The sequence below is a fragment of the Eulemur rufifrons genome, chromosome 16, assembly GCF_041146395.1.
Source record: "Eulemur rufifrons isolate Redbay chromosome 16, OSU_ERuf_1, whole genome shotgun sequence".
Classification (NCBI taxonomy): Eukaryota; Metazoa; Chordata; class Mammalia; order Primates; family Lemuridae; genus Eulemur; species Eulemur rufifrons.
Window position 1 is genome coordinate 86,598,058 of NC_090998.1, and position 19,033 is coordinate 86,617,090.

The 19,033-nt window shown below is 58.4% G+C and overlaps 1 protein-coding gene across 2 annotated transcripts; it reads left to right on the plus strand.

Moving 5' to 3' along the window:
• Positions 1-383: 383 nt before the first annotated feature.
• CSF2RB (colony stimulating factor 2 receptor subunit beta) lies at positions 384-14,683 on the plus strand. Of its 2 annotated transcripts, none has more exons than XM_069490236.1 (13): positions 384-548; positions 1,432-1,555; positions 3,264-3,454; positions 6,444-6,601; positions 6,682-6,850; positions 7,432-7,569; positions 7,726-7,899; positions 9,051-9,190; positions 10,172-10,334; positions 11,317-11,407; positions 11,594-11,651; positions 12,516-12,616; positions 13,341-14,683. In XM_069490236.1, the coding sequence occupies exons 1-13, from the start codon at positions 476-478 to the stop codon at positions 14,467-14,469; spliced, it is 2,709 nt and encodes a 902-aa protein (XP_069346337.1). In that variant the 5' UTR covers positions 384-475; the 3' UTR covers positions 14,470-14,683. The 2 variants fall into 2 exon arrangements, with proteins under 2 accessions (XP_069346337.1, XP_069346336.1); XM_069490235.1 differs by having other exon boundaries at positions 7,432-7,567; positions 7,742-7,899.
• The last annotated feature ends 4,350 nt before the right edge of the window (positions 14,684-19,033 follow it).

The window sequence follows — 19,033 nt, forward strand, 5'->3', positions numbered from 1 at the left end:
GCATCCAACACCCAGTGACTCCCCAGAGTAGATGCGGACCAGCACCCCACAGGGAGCGTGGTACGAACCAAATTCTAGGCCTCCCTCTCAGCTGTCCTCCTCTCCTGGGCATTGCACGGTGGTAGGTGTTGGCGACCAGGGGACCCACCGCCCCCAAGGCCATGATGAAGCTCATGTCCCAACTATCTTGCCCAAGGGGATTGAGGCTCCAGGGGAAGGGACCGTCCCTGGTGTCATGCATCAGGGCCACCACTCTGGGTTCCTGTAACAACATTGGGTGTGTCCCTGGGACTATGAGGAGCGGAGGGGTAGATCCCAGGTAACATCTGTTTCTGCAGGCCTAGAGGAGGCAGAGCCCAGAGGGAGGGCCTGTGACATGGGTCTCTCCTGGCCCCCAGCTGGGCAGGAACACAACACTCTGGGACGCTGAGGACCCACCGGTGCTGGCCCTGCTTGTCCAGAGCGGACCAGGGAGATGACGCTGACCCGGGTGCTGCTCCCCACGGCCCTGCTGGCTCTGTGCTGGGTGCCCGGCCTGGCGGGAGCAGGTGAGTGCAATCGCCCCCTCCCCTTCCCTGCCCCCTCCTGACTGCTGGGCCCTGGGAGACCCCCACCCCTGCATGCTCCAGGACGCAGCCTACACCTCCTGCCGTCTTCTTTCCTCCACCCCTCTCCCTGCCTGCCCGGGGTCCCCCCTCTTTCCCCTCCTTCTCCGTGTCCCTGCTCGTCCTTTCCTGGTCTCCTGGAACCCCCAGCCCAGGCTGTCCAGCTGCTCTGCCCACATCTCTCAGTGCGGCCTTCCAGGCCTCTGGCCCCAAGGGTAACTGCCCCTCCCGCCCCGGCAGACACTCTGCTGCCCTGGCGGCCTCCAGGGTTCCTGCCTCCAGGCCTTTGTCCTGCAGGGCCCTGCTTCACCCCTGGCTCCTTCCTTGTGCCCGGAGGCCCTGCTGGGAAGGTCCTGGGGCTCCTGGGGCACAGTGATGCGTTCCAGTGCCCTCAGAGAACCAGCTTCTGGGACAACCGTGGGAGCCACACTCCCTTCTCCAAACTCCAGGCCCCCAGGCTGAGGCCCAGAGAGCAGGCGGGAGGCCCCAGGGTCGGGCACTGCCACGCTGCACCTCCAGGCTGGGTTTGTGCCTCCTCCCAGGCTGCACGGTGGGGCAAGGGTGTGGGGCCAGAGCCTGACGCATGTCCCTGTCCTGAGGTGGGGAGACCCTGCTCCAGGAGCAGCACACAGCTCAGGGGCCCAGGCAGTGTGCTGAGAACCACCCAGAATACTGTGCTTCTGTCAGGAGAGGAGGGTCCACAGGCAGGAACCCAGGAGACCCCTCCCCAGGGCTGGATGCCCTGTAGGAGCCGGGGGGGGCGGGGGGCGGTGACAAGGTACCCTGGAGGGGACAGGGGTGACCCCTCCTGCCTCCTCCCGGTCAGAAACCATCCCGCTGCAGACCCTGCGCTGCTTTAACGACTACACCAGCCACATCACCTGCAGGTGGGCCGACACCCAGGATGCACAGCAGCTCATCAACGTGACCCTCCATCGCCGGGAGGATGAGTGAGTGACGCTGGGTGCAGGGGCCGGGGCTGGGGGCTGCTGTGTCTGCTGTACCTGGCCTGGGGCTGTGGCGTGCAGAGGGACATCTCAGGTCAACCTCGAGGGGACAGGTCAGAGGACAGAGGAGGCGAGGATCCCCTCCCCAGGGCTCCTGCCCTCCCCCGCAGCGCTGCTATCTGACCTCGGGGTTTCGGCACCGGCCTTCTCTACTAATGCAGTTGTGGTGGTGACAAACTTTGCCATTTCATCACAGTTTGACGAAATGACCCCACATGACCTCTCTTAGTTCCTTCTCACCGTGAGGCAGGCAGAGCAGGGCAGGGCCGGGGTGAGGAAACCGAGGCCGTGGAGGTGAGGCCCACGCCCGGCCCCTCGATGGTGACACCAGTGCAGGCCGTGCCAGCGTGTCCTGGGGGCTGCACAACCTCCAGATGTGGGTCGACCCTTCTCACCCCGAGGTCTCCAGGGCACATGCTGCTGGGAAGGTGACCGGTATCATTCTGGGATGTTGTCTGAGAGACTAAATCAGCCATGGATGAAATGGCTATATAGCTGGAGCCACAGGGACCAGCGACACCTCCCTGGAGGCTGCTCAGGGCGGGGGCAGGCTCTGTCACAGCCCACCGCTCACATCGTCTGCAGGTCCCTCTGCTGCTCTCCCAGACGCCGCCACCCTCCCTTCTCTGCTCTCCGCGATCCCACCTCACCCTCCCACCCTGGCTGTGACCTGCTCCTGCTGCACCGAGACAGCACGGGCCCCACAGAGACGCTCCCAGGCCCCCGCTCACCCCCGACCCACGTCTGCCCGCCGCCCTGGCCCTGGGCCTGGCCTCCCCTCCCAGGCAGAGGATCACCCGTTCCAGCTCCTATCTCAGGCCCGGGCCCGGGTCACACCTGGTCTTGCTGCTCAAGGACGTCACTGCCACCCCAGTGCCCACTCTCGCTGTGCCAGCAATGGTGTCTCTGCTGGGATTCTTCCCAATCACCCTGCAAACGCACCCTGATCCCGCTTACAGATGCCCACAAGGACGCAGCCCCCGGGCAGCTCCCGGCCCCCAGCCCTGCAGGCCAGGCCTGCCTCTGCTTCCCTTGACAGCAACACCCTCCACTCGTCCCAGGGACCTGCCCGGAACCCACTCGATCAGGCCCTCAGCCCCACGCTTTCAGCCAACCCTCTTGTCGAGCTCACCAGTGACTGCCTGTTGCTGACCCTAAAGGTCAATCCTCAGCCCTCTTACACTTGACCCATCAGGGCTATGACCTGCCCTTTTAGAGTCACTCGACTGCCCGGTGGTCCTCCTGCCTCCGGGCCCCCGATCTCCTCTGCTCCTTCCTCCTTGTCCCCTGCCCTGCACTGGACACTCCAGGGCTTAGCCACAGGCCCAGCCCTGCTGTCACATGCCCTGACACCTTCCCTGACACCCATCTCCAGCTGCACCCTTGTCCCGTCAAGCCCACAGCCCCCTTCCGAGCTTCATGTAGCTACATAGGGTTTCTCCATCGGACGAACTGCGCAGTTCATTCAGCTGTTTGATGTGTGTCTGCTTCCCCCGGGGTGCCAGCTCTGTGCGCAGGGGTCTGTGTGCATTTTGGTCACTGCCAGGCCCTGATTCCGGACAAAGACAGGCACATGGCAACCACCCCATGAGCGCTGGATGAGTAAGTGACCCTCATTCACTCCGGGCTGAGCCGTGTCCTCTCCTGACAGTAACCGTCCGAAGCCAGTGTCCTGCGAACTCAGTGAGGACATGCCCTGGTCAGACTGCCCGTCTCCCCACTGTGTGCCCCGGAGATGTGTCATTCCCAACCAGATCTTCACCCTCGCCGACAAAGACTACTTCTCATTCCAACCGGACCGGCCCCTGGGCGTCCAGCTCACCGTCTCTCTGGCCCAGCATGGTAAGGGCTCGGTCCCTGTCTAGACAGTGGGCACCAGGCGTGGCCCAGGGAGTGTTCAGGGGGGAGACACTGGCTTGGGGCTGGGTTTGGGGCCCTGAGGGATGAGGATCTGGTCTCCTTACGATGGAGGTGTTGGAGCCGGTACCATGTGGGGAGCCCCTGCCAAAGGGACCTTCCCTGCCCCCAGCTGCCCCCACCTCCTCCCAAGCCATGGGTTCCCTTCAAGAAAGCCATCCTGATGACTCACATAGAAACTTACCAATTTATAAAAATCTTCCATCTTACTGGTCTCAACTTGTTTCTGCAGCGACCCATTATATGGAGGAGGCCCTCGAGGCCCAGAGAGGTCACATCACTTTCCCAGAGTCCCACCCCTGAGCAGTAGTCAGCCTTCCCTAGGGATTCCTGCGTGCTGGACACAGAGCTGGTGGCCTCATGTGTGCTGGGAGCCCATGGCGGCCCGTGAAATGGTCCATGGTGTCGCATGAGTGTAGATGGTCATTTCATGTAGTTAGGGTTTCCTGGACTCTGTGTTAGAAACAAATATAACCAGCACTTCAAATTCATGGATTCAAGGAAATTATTACTTAGAATAAGGCTAAATAAAAAGCGGAGGCATTTTGTAAACGTTTGCATTGACATGGCAAAAGCCATGCAGGTGGCCAGCTATCAGCTGACACTGCAGCTCCCATGTGACTCTCCAAGCGACTCTAGGCTGGGCCATGCCCTCACCGCCTTTTGGCTGCTTATGAAAGGGACACAGAGAGGGAGGTGACTTCCCAGGGCCCCCCAGCTGCCGCTGGCAGAGCTGAGATTCCCACTCAGGAAGGTCTGACTCTTGGGCCTCTGATCCCAGTCCCCGGGCCACCCTGCCGCTCTGGCAAGGGTCCCAGGGGAGGGGGCTCTGGCCTTGGCTTCCTGCCTCTTTTTGCCACAGCCTCAGGAACCTGTTGCTGGAAGAGGAAACAGGTTAGGCCATGAGGAGTTCACACTGTTTCCAAACGTGATTGATGGATGAGAAAGTCCCCTTCTAATTGGAGCTCAGAGCCCGCAGGCAGGAACACCCGAAGTTGTCCCGCCTGAGAGTTTACTGACACCGGTGTGTGCCATGGGCAGTGGGCAGAGGGTACCAGCCCTGGCAGATCTGGACAGGCTTCCCAGAAGAAAGAATCTTGTAGCTCAGATCTGAAGGGTGGCTGGGAGCGCAGGGTGAGAAGAGCCTTCCTGGCAGGGGTAACAGCCTGTGCAAATCTGGGAGATTGGGAGGGCACAGGATGCTGGGAAAGCACTGGCCATCGTGTCCGGGGAGCACCAACTTCGGGAGAGCTGCAGGTGGAAGGAAGAAACAGGAGACACACACAGGGGCCTGACCCTGGAGGGGCTTCTGTGCCCTGCAGAGGCGTTGAGAGCCACCCTCTAGGCATGGAGAGCCACGGAAAGGGGATGGCATGACCAGAGGTGGTGTGAGGATGCTGGAGGCAGGGCTGGCAGGGAGGCCGGAGCCCAGAACATGAGCTCAGGCGCTGAGCCCAGGAGACAGGACAAAGAATGCACTGGGGTATGGCCAGGGAACGGGAACATGGGGAGATGCAAGTCACCGTTAGGACATACATGCAATTCACTCGTTCACTTGTTCTTTCATTGAGCACCTAAATATACCAGGAGAGCAGCGGACACACCAGTCGGCGTCCCTGCCCCTTGGAGCTTTCGGCCTGGAAATAGGGAGGCCACTGGCACTGGAGACACCTCAGATATGGGGAGAGGAGGGTGGCACTTGGCCTCGTGGAGCACATGTTGAGTAGGAGGCAGGGTCCAGCCTAAAGCAGACTGGCAATGAATCAGGGAGGCTGAGGGTGCTGGGGAGGGGACGGTTGTGCATCTGATCTGCTCTGAGGCCGCCCGTGTGGATCTGGGACATGTCACCTTCCCTATCAGTTTCTCCATCTCTCAAGTTGGGTGCCCTGGTTTTGCACTGGCTTCCCAGTCTGTTCAGTTGGTGGCAGCTTCCAGAGTGCTGTGCTGGGAGGGATCCCCGCTGTGACAGTATCGGGGGGGGACTGCGGTGACCCACGAGTGGTGGCTGTCCTGGCTGTGCCTGGGCAGGGCCGTTCCCTGCTGTGTGTCTGCCATTCTGATTCTATGATTCCTGAGGGCTGCAGCTCTGACCTGCTCTAACACGCCACGTCTTGTGTCTAGTACAGAACCTTACATCCTATCCGTGCGAATATTTTGTGTTTCAAAGTCACCCCTCGGCAATGAGACAGACACTTCAGGAAACCAGGAGCCATGTCACTCATTAACACATCTTCTTGGCCAACCCAGTGGGTCCCAGCAGATGTCTGCCTGCTTTGTTGCTGGAAGGATTTCATGAGCAGCCCCCAAGGTTGCTGACATGGATTCATTCATTCATTCAGCTTGCCCCCAGATTCACCCCTCAGCCACATCTCAGGCCTGGAGCTTGGGAAGGGGTCAAAACCAGCCCGTGTCCCCCATCTCCTGGTGCCTCAGGGCAGGCAGACAGGGAGACACACAAATCCACCTGGGTGGTAAGACCACGGTGGGGGGATTTACGAGGAGCCACGGCAGGGCAGCCCAAGGCACAAGGGATGTGCCTGGGGACAGGGATCCCAGGAGGTTCCTAGAGCAGGAGCATCTGCCCTGGTCACGGACAGCTGGAGGGGCCCTGGGCGGGAGGAAGGAGGCGGTCTGCCCGCAGCGCCCTCTGCCGGCAGCCTCAGGACAGGGGCGGCTGAGCTGAGCCTTTCCTGCCCGCCTTTCCAAGAGCCGGCGCTGCGTGTGCGCGGCCCTCTGCACAGCTTCCACCCTCCCGCACTCAAACCCCGCCACGCTGCACATGAGGGCTGGAGCCCGCGGAGGAGACGGGTCAGGATGGGGCAGGTTGGCCTGGAGCCCGTGTGTCCACACAAAAGGCCACGCAGGCCCTGACCATCGCCAGCCCTCAGGCGCCTTCGCTTCCTCTCCCCTCCAGTGCAGCCCCCCGCGCCCCAGGACGTCCAGATCCGCCCTGCCGGGGACCACTTCCTGCTGGCCTGGAGTGTGGCCCTTGGGGGTCGTCAGCCCCACTGGCTGTCACAGCGCGACCTGGAGTTTGAGGTGGTCTACAGGCGGCTTCAGGACCCCTGGGAGGTAGGAACCACAGCCAGCTCTGCCCGAGCCGCAAGGGACGGGCCAGCGCACCTCCTCCAGCACCCGCCCTCTCCCGACAGGACGCCCCCACCCTCCGCTGCAACGCGTCCCAGGCCGCGCTGGGGCCCGAGCACCTCATGCCCAGCAGCACCTACGTGGCCCGAGTGCGCACCCGCCTGGCCCCGGGCTCCGGCTTCTCAGGACGGCCCAGCGAGTGGAGCCCAGAGGTGCGCTGGGACTCGCAGCCAGGTAATGGAGCCGGTCGGGAAGTGCCCCGGGGGACGCGGCCCGTTGAGAGCTCCTGGCACAGCAGGGGTCTGAGAGGCCACCTGTGGGCTTCCCAGATCTCCCGCTGCCGTCTTTACAATCCTGTCCTGGGCCACCCCCTCTCCGCTGCGACTCTGCACAGGCAGACACGTTATCTGTTCACTTCGGAGCTCCAATTTTCTACAATAGTAGAAAATAGTAGCAATTGCAATAATAGTAACAATAGTGCTATTAATAGCTATGTCTTAATGGGTGCTACCCACGTGCAGGGCTCACCAACATCATTGTGCTCAATCCCCACCCCCCACCCCCAAACTTAGATACTGTCCCCACCCTCTCCGGAGGGCGGAGGTGGTGCAGGCGCGGAGGGGGGGGGAGGGGGGCGGGGGCGGTGTTCCACCTGAGCTGCGGCGCTCAGCTGGCAGGTTCAGGCTGAAGTTTCATCCCGGGTCTGTTGGCCCCAAAGCCCAGGACCTCTGTGTGGGGTGTCCCATGGCAGGCCCCCAGCCAAGAGCTGTGGGAGGGCGGAAGGAGGGAGGGAATGAAGGACTGTCTCCCACCAGGGGACCAGGCCAAGCCCCAGAACCTGCAGTGCTTCTTCAACGGGGCTGCTGAGCTCAGCTGCTCCTGGGAGGTGAGGACGGAGGTGGCCAGCTCTGTCTCCTTTGGCCTCTTCTACAAGTCCAGCCCGGATGCAGGGTGAGCATCTCCCTCCCCCATCCCCCCATCCCCTCCTCCCCTCTTGGTCTTGCTGTCTCCAGGCCTCCTCCTGTCCCTGGGGCCCCAGCAGAAGCCACAGCCCACCCCCAGGTCTCATCCCTACCTCCCGGGGTCCCTTCCTCCTCCTTGCCCTCAGCCAGCTGTGATCCTCAGGGAGGAAGAGTGCTCCCCAGTGCTGAAGGACAAGCTCAGCAGCCTCTACACCCGGCACCGATGCCAGATCCCCGTGCCCGCCCCCGGGACCCATGGCCAGTACACCATCTCTGTTCGGCCAAGGAAGGAAGAGAGACTCATCAAGAACTCAGAGAACAGTGAGTGTCCCTGAGCCTTCTGTGCGGGTGGTCTCGGGACAGCAGCCTTTCATTGTGTAACCCCCCAAAATTCAGGGTTCTACATGGCCCAGGCTTCATGCTTGTCACTTTCAAAGCAATGCAGTCCAGTGGCCAAAGGCAAACGAAAGTAATTCTAATCTCCTTTTAACGTTCTCAAGAAGCAATGATACAGCAATGACGATGGTCAAAAGTGTGAATGAAGATACAATGTCTATCCCCTAGGAACAGGGCTTCAGCCCCCTGCTCCCTGGCTGTATTTGCCCAGCCCTGCAGCTCTCAAAGCTCCTGCTACACACCACACCTCCTGGGCTGCCTCTAAAACTTTCCCTTGTTTTCCCTAGTTGCATTTTTCCCTTCCTGTTTTCCAAAGTTCTCCTCTGATATTCTCAGACTTCAACATGCATGATCTGTGGTTCATATTTCAATTGGGGGCTGGGGTGTACGTAAGTACCTTGTTAATCCTCCCAGGTTTATGTCCCTCATTCCTGTTTCACAGCAAGAACCCCAATGTAATGGAACCCCCTAAGTTCTATTGTGATGATCAATTCCTACCATTCGGTCTTTAGTGCTATGTCAAGAGCAGCAGCCAGTTTGTCTTAGTCATCTGGGCTTGAATCCACCATCAACTCTCTTGGGGGTCCTCCCTGGTAAAAGGAATTCCTACAGTTCAAGTGTACAAAATATGTAAAGGGCCTAGGATAATGCCTGACCCATAGGAGACCTCATGAATTACAGGCATTAGCATTATTTTTATAAAAGCCCTTAGAAGAAATCAAGGTTATGAGCATCGTTTTTTTTTTCTGATGAGTAGACTGAAGCTCAGAGTGGTTGAGTGACTGACTTAAAGTTGCACAGCTATTAGTAGGCAAATCAAGGCTAGAATGCAGAACTTCTGACTCCATGCCCAGTTTCTGCTTTCTTTTCCCTTGGCCTCTTTTAGCTTGTGGGTCTGCTGGGCAGATGGGAGGCGCCGTCTGCCAGAGGCTTCACCTTTCGGTTTGGTCACCATCTGTTCAGGACCTGGAGTCTTGTGCCAGTGGAAATAGCACTGATGTCTAGCATAGAACACAGGGAATGTTCCACTGGAGGATGGGTGTTATGGCCACCCATGACGGTTTCCCTCCCTCCAGTCCAGATGGCCTGCCCAAGTCTCAACATGACCAAGAATGGAGACAGCTACAGCCTTCGCTGGGAAACAAGGAAAACGCAATACAGTCACATAGACTACACCTTTGAGGTGCAGTACAGGAAAGACTCGGCCACGTGGGAGGTAAGGGCCTGTGCACAGGGAGGGGGGAACAGTGGGGGGGACAAGACAGGAAGAAAACACCCAGAGGAATTCCCCTGCCAGGTATCTGGCTCCCAGGAGGTGACCAGTCAGGGTAGCCCCGGGACTTGGTGACCACGACCCTGTACAGTCAGCAGATCACTGTCCCATCCCTTGGTGAAGTAGCTGAGGTTCAAAGAGGTGATGTGACTTGGCCCAAATTAACACCTGAACTTGAATTGCAAGGGAGCACAGACTGTTAGGGCTGGAAGGGGCTGAGAGAAGGGTAGGATGAGGGTTTTCAAAAGTCGCAAAGTCCTGGGGATATTTCTTCAGAGAACTCTTACCTGGCCCCAGTGTGCAGCCTCTCAGAGGACAGCTGCTCCTAATGAGGGGGGCGGGCCAGCCTGGGGGCTCAGTCTCCTGCCCCAACCCCCCAGGCAGTACTGGCGGCCTCCACCGAGCCCAGAGCAGAAACCACAGAGCCAGCCCCAGACTTCAGGCTAGAAATAGGGAAACTGAGGCCAGGAGGGAGGTGGGTCAGTGGTGGAGCCGGGAGCGGGCCCCAGGCTCCTGAACTCACACCTCAGGGTCCAGAGTCCGGTCGACCTGCACTGCGTTCTTGGAGAGGCCAGAATTTGGGTCCAGGCTGCCCCCCAGAAGGCGGGGAGGTTGAGCAGTCTAAAAATGAAGGTGGGACCAGGTGGCCACTCAGGGTTCTGGGCCTTGGTGTTGTCCTGTGTCAGAGGGCTGTGTTGGAAGAGGTAGAGCCCCTGGTTACAGCTGGAGTGCTTGCTGTCCCTGGCTGGGCACCCCATTAGGCCCTCCATGGGGGGGTGAAGCCACAGCAAGTCTTGGGTGCAGTAGCAGCTGGTGACCAAAGGGGAACAAGAAAACCGGGGGCATCCAGGTGGGAGGGGTTTGCAGCTATGCCCACAGGCACTGGGGCCCTCAGCACACCTGCTGACACGCGCAAACCCACAGGACAGCAAGACCGAGGCCCTCCAGAATGCCCACAGCATGGCCCTGCCAGCCCTGGAGCCCTCCACCCGTTACCGGGCCAGGGTGAGGGTGAAGCCCTCCAGGCGAGGCTACAGCGGGATCTGGAGCGAGTGGAGCGAGGAGTGCTCCTGGGAAACCGAGTGGGGTATGTCTCTGGCCCGCATCCACCCTCCTGGGACAGCCGTGTCTCACCATCCCTCCTCCTGCAAACTGGGGCTTAGGCCTCTATTATGATGACCCTTGGTTTCATTAGCCTTTGTGGCAGCCACTACCCAGTGGTTGATCAGCCCGAGTTTCTTGTTACCATAAAAGAAAAAATTCAAGAGCTGCAGACTAGGGCCTGGGATTGGAAGGTTGGATCTGATTTCTTAATCTTCCCCACCTCCTTGCACTTGCTGCATTCACTGGCCCCTCACCTTTCACCACAGTGACACCAGGGGACTCATATAGAGCAAGACAAGGTCCATCCAAGGGGTGGCTTCAGGCACAGAATAGAGGAGGTGTTGGGAGCAAGCCCCCGAGTCCACAGCCAGCCTTAGCAGGGGAGGAGGCCCAGGGAGAGGCCACAACCAAGCAGAAAGGAGGCTGGACCAACGGGCCGAAGGGAGGGAGAAGAGGGGAGTCCTGGAGGGGCCCAGCCTGTGAGGGGCTCAGGGCTGGGCAGCAGGAAGAGTCAGGGGCTCCTGAGGTGCCTTTGCACCTGCTGGTTCCTCTGCCAGCTTGGCTTTTCATATCCCCACCTCTCTCACTCTCTCTGTTCCTGGAGGCCCAGCTTATGTGCTGCCTCCTTCAGGAAGTCCCTCATGATTTCCATGGACTGTGGTCCTTGCACTCCCCATATGCCTCTTGCTTCTGGGAAGGCTCTAACCCTCCTATGTCCTCCCCAGCACTTTGAACATTGTGGGGGTTCAGACCAGTGCGCTTTTCTTCTTAGCAGGTGCCTGGCCCCTGCCCACCCCAAGAACTCCACAAGGTCATTAGCTTCCAGAGCCCTGTGCTTGCACAGAGCAGAGTCTTTGTGGGGATACTGAGCCAGACCCACCCACCCCGCCCTGCCCCCACCTCCTGAGCCTCCAGCCTTTTCCCTCTGGGATGCTAATGCCCCTCCTCCTTCCTGGCTGCGGCAGTGTTGCCCACGTGGGTCCTGGCCCTCATCCTGGTCTGCATCACCCTCAGCTTGCTCCTGGTCTTCCGCTTCTGTGGCATCTATGGGTACAGGTAAGGGGGCTCTGTGGGATTGAGGGGCGACCCAGGACCTCAGGGGCCACCAGGACCCCCAGCCCAGCTCCTTCCGGTCCCTGCTCTGCCACCCCCCTCCTGGGGCTCAGTTTCCCGTGTGCACATGAGCATGGAGGCAGCTGGCCCTGAGGTCTCTGATGGCTGTCACCTCCCTGGTGTCTACAGGTTGAACAGGAAGTGGAAGGAGACCATCCCCAACCCCAGCAAGAGCTGCCTGTTCCAGGTAGGGTCTGTGAGGGGCCCAGGGGTCTTCTGCTCCTGCCTCCCCTGTCCCTGTCCCTAACTCCTCCTTCCCTTCCTGTGGGCTTTGGGTGGGGGGGTCTAGGAGGACTGGGGAGGGGCCTTGTAAGCTTTGAGAGCGGGGCCAGACTTGGAAGTTGCCGCCTGGGCTCCCCTGGGCACCTGGAGGTGCACAAGCCCTGCCCTCCCTGCGGAGCTCTGTGTGGAGCCCGAGGGAAAGTTGAGTGTGGGGACGCCCCGGGGCTGGGGGCTGGAGGACAGCGTCACTGCTACTGGGATGGGTGGGTGTCCCGAGGCAGAACAGCTCCTCAAGAACAGCACACCTGAGCTGAGGCTTGAAGTGTCCGGGTGGTGTCAGGTGGCAAAGGTTGCTGCAGGCCCAGGGCACCTGGAGGGGAAGACAAGACCCTTCACGGAGGGGGCTGAAAGGGGGGACCCGAGGCTGGGGGAATCTTGGGGGCTGAGATGAGCAGGGGCTGGATGCCAGCTTGGGGGCGGCGCAAGCCCTTGGCCCGGCAGGCGGTGCCAGGTTTGCTTGTGGAGGGGTCTCGGGCCTGGTGTGGAGGAGGAATGGGCTCAGCGTGGAGTCTGCGACACCCCAGATTAGAGGAATCACAGGAAGAGGGGCCCTGTCCTCAGGTGTCGAGAGCCTTGGGGAAGTCACAGCCTCTCTCTGGGCCTCGCTTTCCTGGTGTCAGAAGGTTGTGGCCGTTCCTGACAATGTGGAGGATCTTCCCACATCTGGGGGCTCCCTGAGTCCTCGTGAGCCCCCCTCTGCCCTCTGCCCTCTGTCCCCCCTCCCAAAGCCCCCTCATGCCCACAGGCACAAATGTCCCTGCTCTTCCAGAACGGGAGTGGGGGCATGTGGCTCCCGGACAGCGTGGCCTCCACCAGCAGGAGCCCCCCACACCAGGGGCCGTGGGGCAGCCACTCCCCGGGGCTGGAGAGGTGAGTGTCTGGGCTCCTCGGTCGCTCCTGACCTCTGGGGAGCAGGTGGGGGTTGGCCCCATTGTGCACACCAGGGGCTCGAGTGAGGTGGCCTCTGGCCTGTGGCTCACAGTGAAGAGATCCAAAGAGGCTCATTTGCACTAAAGCAGGAGGGACCCCGGGTGGATATCAGGAAGAACTTCCCCTTCCCAGGTTAGGGAGGGACAGAAAAGGGACTTGACCAGAGGCAGGAGACTGGAGCAGATGGCCTCCCCCTGCCCTGCTGCCCAGGGAGGTGCCACAGTGCAGCGGCCTCATGGGGTAGCCGGGGCTGTAAAGCCTGGGGGCCCTGGCGCCTGTGCAGGCAGCTCACGCCGTCTCCTCAGGGAGCGCTGACGGCACCGTTGGTAGGAAGAAGGAGAGAGTGAACAGTCCACAGCCTGGCCATGAACCTGGCACTGGAGGTGGATGGCCTGGAGGTCAGAGAGGGAGAGGGCACCAGCCTGGTGGAGGAAGACCTTGACCCAGGCATGGACGATGAAATGTGTGACCCAGGGAGAGCCTGAGGCAGCATCCAGCATCCCTCTCTGGGGCCCCTGCTCCCCCCCACCTCACCCTGCTCAGGTGCTCACTGGAGCCCTAGGTGGGCTCTGGCCCTCCAGAGAGCTGCCCCCACTCCCCTGTGCAAGAGCTAAGTCATCTGCCCAGGCTGGTTCTGACATCTCTGCCCGTGTTCTCCCCACAGGGTCATCCCTGTAGGCTTCCAGGACATTGAGGTGTCACTTCTCATCACAGAGGACCCTAAAAGTGTCTGTGACCCACCATCGGGGCCTGATGTGACTCCGGCTGCCTCCGGCCAGCCCACAGAGCAGCCCTGCAGCCCTCCGCCGGCCCCGCCAGACCCCTCAGACAGGCCTGAGAATCAGCTTTCCAGCTTCGACTTCAACGGCCCCTACCTGGGCCCGCCCCGCAGCCACTCTCTGCCTGAACTCGTGGGCCAGCCGGTGCCCCTGCAGACGGGGGAGGGCCAGAAGCCACCGCCCCCAGGGTCCCTGGAGTACCTGTGTCTGCCTGCTGGGGGGCAGGTGCAGCTGGTCCCACTGGCCCAGGTGGAGGGGCAGGGCCAGGTCATGGATGTGGAGCGGAGGCCCAGCCCGGGGCCCGAGGGGAGCCCCTCCTTGGAGTCCGGGGGAGGCCCCGCCTCTCCTGCACCTGGGCCAAGGGTAGATGGACAGGGCCCAATGGACACTCAAGTGGCTCTGTCCACGGGCTCTGGGGACCCTAAGGATGCTGCCGTGGCCTCTGGTTATATCCCCGCTGCAGACCTGTTGTTCACCCCAAGCTCAGGGGCCCTGTCTGTCTCCCCGGCTCCCCCTCTGGGCCACTGCTCAGACCCGAGCCCCAGCCTCTGTCCTGGGCCGGCCGGGGGGCCTCCTGGAGCACCAGCCCCCATGAAGCCAGGCTTCGAGGGCTATGTGGAGCTCCCTCCACCCACAGGCCAGTCCCCCATGTGCCCCCTGGGCAGTCCTGCCCCTCCCGAGGCCAGCAGCCCCGTGCTGAGCCCCGTGCTGAGCCCTGTGCTGAGCCCCGCGTTGGCATCCCCACAGCCCGAGGGGCTCCTTGTCCTGCAGCAGGTGGGTGACTACTGCTTCCTCCCTGGCCTGGGCCCGGGTCCCCTCTCGCCCCGGAGTAAGCCCTCTTCCCCAGGAGCCTACCCTGAGGTCACGGATCTAGACCAGGCTTTTCCGGTCAAGAAGCCCCAGGGCCAGGCCGGGGCCCAGGTGCCGGCCATTCAGCTCTTCAAAGCCCTGAAGCAGCAGGACTACCTGTCGCTGCCCCCCTGGGATGTCAGCAGGCCTGGGCAGGTGTGCTGAGCCCCTCCAGACAGGCCAGTCCTGCCTCCCCTCCCGCAGGCCTCCTGCCCCTCCACAGCCACTTCTGCAGAGCCCCAGGCAGGCCTCCTGCCCAGGAAGGGGGTCAGCCCCGCTGCTGTCCCCAAATCACTCCAAATCACTCCGCTCTCCTCTCTCTCTCTCTCTCTCTCTCTCACACACACACACACACACACACACGCATGCAACGCATGCGAGCGCACGCACACAGTTCATGTTAATTTATGTTTATGCTGTGAATTTTTAGGCTTTCCATTATACTCCTGCCATCTCCCCCTCATTTTCTTTTTTATCAGGTTTCCCTGCTTTTGCTATTTTTCTTCCTTTCTTCACTGATTTATCATTAGAGTGCGATTGGGGTCCAAGCTGAGCCTACTTGGAGATCGAGATGTGTCTGGTTGTGTTTAAGGACTTATGTGGGCTGCCTGTCCCTGCGCAGGCACTGAGGCATGACATGATTCTTGCCCAGGTGCCGAGCCAGGAGGCACCAGGTGGGCGCCATGGGGGCAAGACTTGGAAGAGCAGCACAGGACCGGCACGTCCAGGCTGGGGGTTGGGGGAGCAGCGCAGACCAGCCTTGATCGTCACTCCAAGAAACAGGCGTGATAGGAGGCGTGCAGGGGATGAACGTGAGAGGCTGTCTGGGAGCTCCTGGGGAGCCCTGCTGGGTGTCGCAGAGATAACTGAGACCTCAGGTCATGTGGAGAAGTCACTGATTGGGCAATGCTGGTTAAGGGCCAAAGTGATGGCCAGGCTAGGACCTGGGGAATATCGGGAAGTAGGGGAAGAGGAATCCAGAACCCACATGTACTGTAGAAGACTTGGGAAAAATTACTGAACAAAGGATGATGCCTGAGGGCTTTGAGTCTGAATGGCTTGCTTCCCTTCCTTCCAGAAAGACTGACTTCCACCCCCAGTGGCCACGGTGAGGGACTGTTGGTCTATGTCTGGGCCTGCAGTGGGGATAATGGTTCTTTTAAATCTTTGCCTTTCTGATACACAAAAAATAGTGGCATTAAATTGCTTTGACTTGCATTATTTGATAATTGTCAAGTTTGCACATATTTTTATATGTATTAATGTCTTGGGCATTGGTATTTTTTAACTAGGCTGAGCCTATTAAGGTCTTTGTTCTGTTGGGTGCTATCTTTTGCTAATTGTGTTTTTAAAACTATTTACGTATGCCCTTTCATGGATGGTGCAAAGTTTTTCTGCTGAGTTTGTGATTTGTCGTGTAATTTTGTATATGAGGCTTTTTGGGGGTACTCAGCGTTAAAGCTTCTGTGTTGTCCAAGAGATCTTTGGTCAAATCCTTCTCCACTTTTGGTGGCAGATTTACAAAGGCCTTCCCCACTGCAAAGTTGCATTTGTCACCGTTTGTATTTTTTTCTAGTTCTTTTTGTTTCAAGCTTTTTATGTAAAATTTTATTTTGGAAGGTATGGATGTGACACAGAAGTGTCTTTGCAGCATTTTTTGAATCATCCATTCTTTGTCCATGTATCCGAAATGCCACTTTTATGACATAGGAAGTCCTCGCACATATCCTTCGTCAGTTTCTAGGTTTCCCATTTTTATTTCCTTGTCCTCTTAATGACACGCACCATTTTGGTTGTTCTAGTTTTACGATGTTTTAATAAATGGCAGAGCAAGGGTTCTTGTTACTTTTGTTCCTACATCCCTGTTCATCACAGCAATGCTTGTGGTTGAAGAAATTTATAAACAACTTATATGTTCATCCATACTGAAATTCCCATAACATTTTAGTAGAACCCTCTGTTAAAAATGAATGACACGGACCCACGTGTATTAGAAAGAAGTCCAGGATATTAATTCCAAAATATCCGGACATTGTTAAAGAGAAAAGACTGCAATAAAACATTTGTAATATAAGACAAAACCCTGAACTTTCGTGTCTGTGTTGGAGCAGTTGGGGGTAGGTGTTGCTCTTCAAAGCCCCAGTTGCCTCGTAAGCAGGATGAATCTGTTAAACAGAAGGGCCTTTGGTTCTGGGGGCACGACAGTGAGCACAGGACGGCGCGTGAGACACAAGGGACAGGCGTGTGTGGCTGTGCCCAGGGGAGGGAGAGGTCGTGGTGGCTGGGGGAAATCTGGGGAAAATCCAGGAGGGATGAGGGAAGAAGAAAGGCACAAGGGAGAGGAGGATGTAGAACATATGCTAAAAAAACTCATTCCTTGTTATCTGAAATGCCAGTGTATCCGGGCATCCTGTGTTGGACGTCCAGTCGCGAGAGTGGAAAGCTAAGAGCCTGAGTTCCCTGGTGAAAAGGCTGAGAAGGCTCAAGTGCTTCTTCCTGGCAGGCCTTGCCCGGGGGATCCGCAGGACCAATTCATTTGATCTTCCTGACTCTCTGAGGCAGAAGCTCTCTTAGTCACACCAGCTCCGTAACTGAGGAAACTAAGGCACAGAACGGTCACACGACCTGCCCCAGGTGAGCCCGCGGGCGAGCAGCAGAGCCAGGATTGGAGCCCACACCCTGCGGCTCAGAGCCTGCCCTCGAAGAGTAGTCTCTCACCTGAAGATCCACACGTGGGTGCGAGGTGATCCCCGCTAGCTGGCAAGACAGAAAAATCCTTAAACTGAATTGGTTAGCGGGAGGGGGAGATTGAGCCAGAGGTGGCCGTGACAGATGTTTGTATTTGTCTGGGAGCTTGATGACGAGGGTGCGAGTTCTCACACACTGGAGTCCTGAGAGACCTTTCTTGGGGGGCTGCGTCTCCCTCCCCTGTCTTCCCGCCCAGACCAGCGGCACGCACATCGTGGTCATTGCTGGGGAATTGACACTTCACAAGGCCTTCGGGAGGCTGTCCCTGAAATGGAGGTGGACAAAACATTCCCTGGGGGGTGAAAGGAATGGCAGGGAGCTTGTGCACAAAACCGGCCATCCTAGAAATCCTGGCCTGCCTTTGAACCTCATGCCAATACTTGCAAGTTGAGGCGCCATACACCAACTGGGGTGCCCGAAGGGGATCATTCTCTTTGTCTTTATTTTTAAAGGATTTAAGAGACGATGGAGAAGTCTTCTTAGAATACACCTCCAAATCAAAATTAGGATCAAACAACAAATTTCTGGGAGAAGAACCAACAGCTCGGAATAAACCCAAGGCCCATGAACCACCACTTTTTCTCACACTCCATACGAGCGGTACCGCAATGCAAAAACGCACCAGGCAAGTGGTGCAAAAACTCACAATCAAACACAAACAACATAGGGAATTCCCAGCACAATCTAAATGCCGTGGCCTGCCACTCACGTGGGAATTTCCGTGTACCAGCCACTTCTCCTCTCACTCCAGCACAGACGCTGGATGACAGTGACACCGTTCTCTTTACACATAGGTTCGTAGCCATAAGTTCTTCCTTATGTTGCAACAAAACTCACCAATAATAAACAGACAATATAGGTCATCCTCAACACAAAGATGCCAGGGCCTATCAAACAAATGGGAATCCAGAGGGGATAAACCTCACTCCAACTGGAAGGTTCAAAACCCTCCCCAGATGGGTAGCCTAGTCCCCACCCCTCTTCCCTGGGAACCACAAATGAGCTCTGAATTCAAACTAGTTTCGCTAGTTCCACTCAACCTCGTGACTTCCACCCCCTGAAGGTGCCTCAAAACAAACAAAACCAACAGGAAGTCCTGAAAACCCTCCCTGTGGGTGGAATCAGGGTGTTTTCCTTCTCCACAACTCAGTTCAGGCTGTGGGGAGCTGTGTCTACTTCAGGGAGACAGAGATGGGAGTCCCCTGGAGCTAAATCAGGCTCCGGCAGCTGCGGGGGCTGTCCCTTGCTCTCTCACCTCAAAAAGAAGTTGCTCGTACCCGTGAAGACCCCCGGCTTTGATCCAGGCTGCCCCCTGCCTCCTCCAGCAGTTGTGGGGTGCCATTCCACCCGGGCACCATTGGGCCCACCCAGGCACACCAAATTCTGTTACCAAAAGTTTGACACTTGTCTCCAAGGCCACATCAGAGGAACGAGGACAAGGGCTTTGAGGAGAAGGAAAAAAGAATTGATTAGTTTGCCAGCAAATGAGGAGGTTGTCAGACTCCTGTCTCAAAGTACCAACATCCTCAAAAAAAAAAAAAGGACATTTAAATAATACAAAGGAAGTAGAAAAAAACTCTAATCGCAGATAACAGGGTGGTTCTTTTTACAAAAGGGCAGCTGGAATTTCCATTGCCCTTGTTTTCTGTGGGTTTCTCCTCACACGAAAGGGCAGTGCGAGTTTCATCCCAGACCAATCCTGGTCTCCGCGATGGCTTTGGGGACCTGCCGTGGCCACCGCGTTCCGTCTGCTGGCCTGGCGAGTCTGACCTGAGAAGCGGACTCCCGCTAGCCGGGACTGACAAACGGAAGCTGATAGTGTTGTTCCCAAGCGGTCTCACAAGGGCACAGCTTGCCCTGGAGAATTCGAGGGCGTGAGCCAAACCTGGCCCCTCGCCTCCCTCCCAGGCCCACAACACCTGTCCCCGGGGCCCCAGGGTGACTGGACTCTGGAAAGTCGGCTCCAATTCATCAAGCCAGG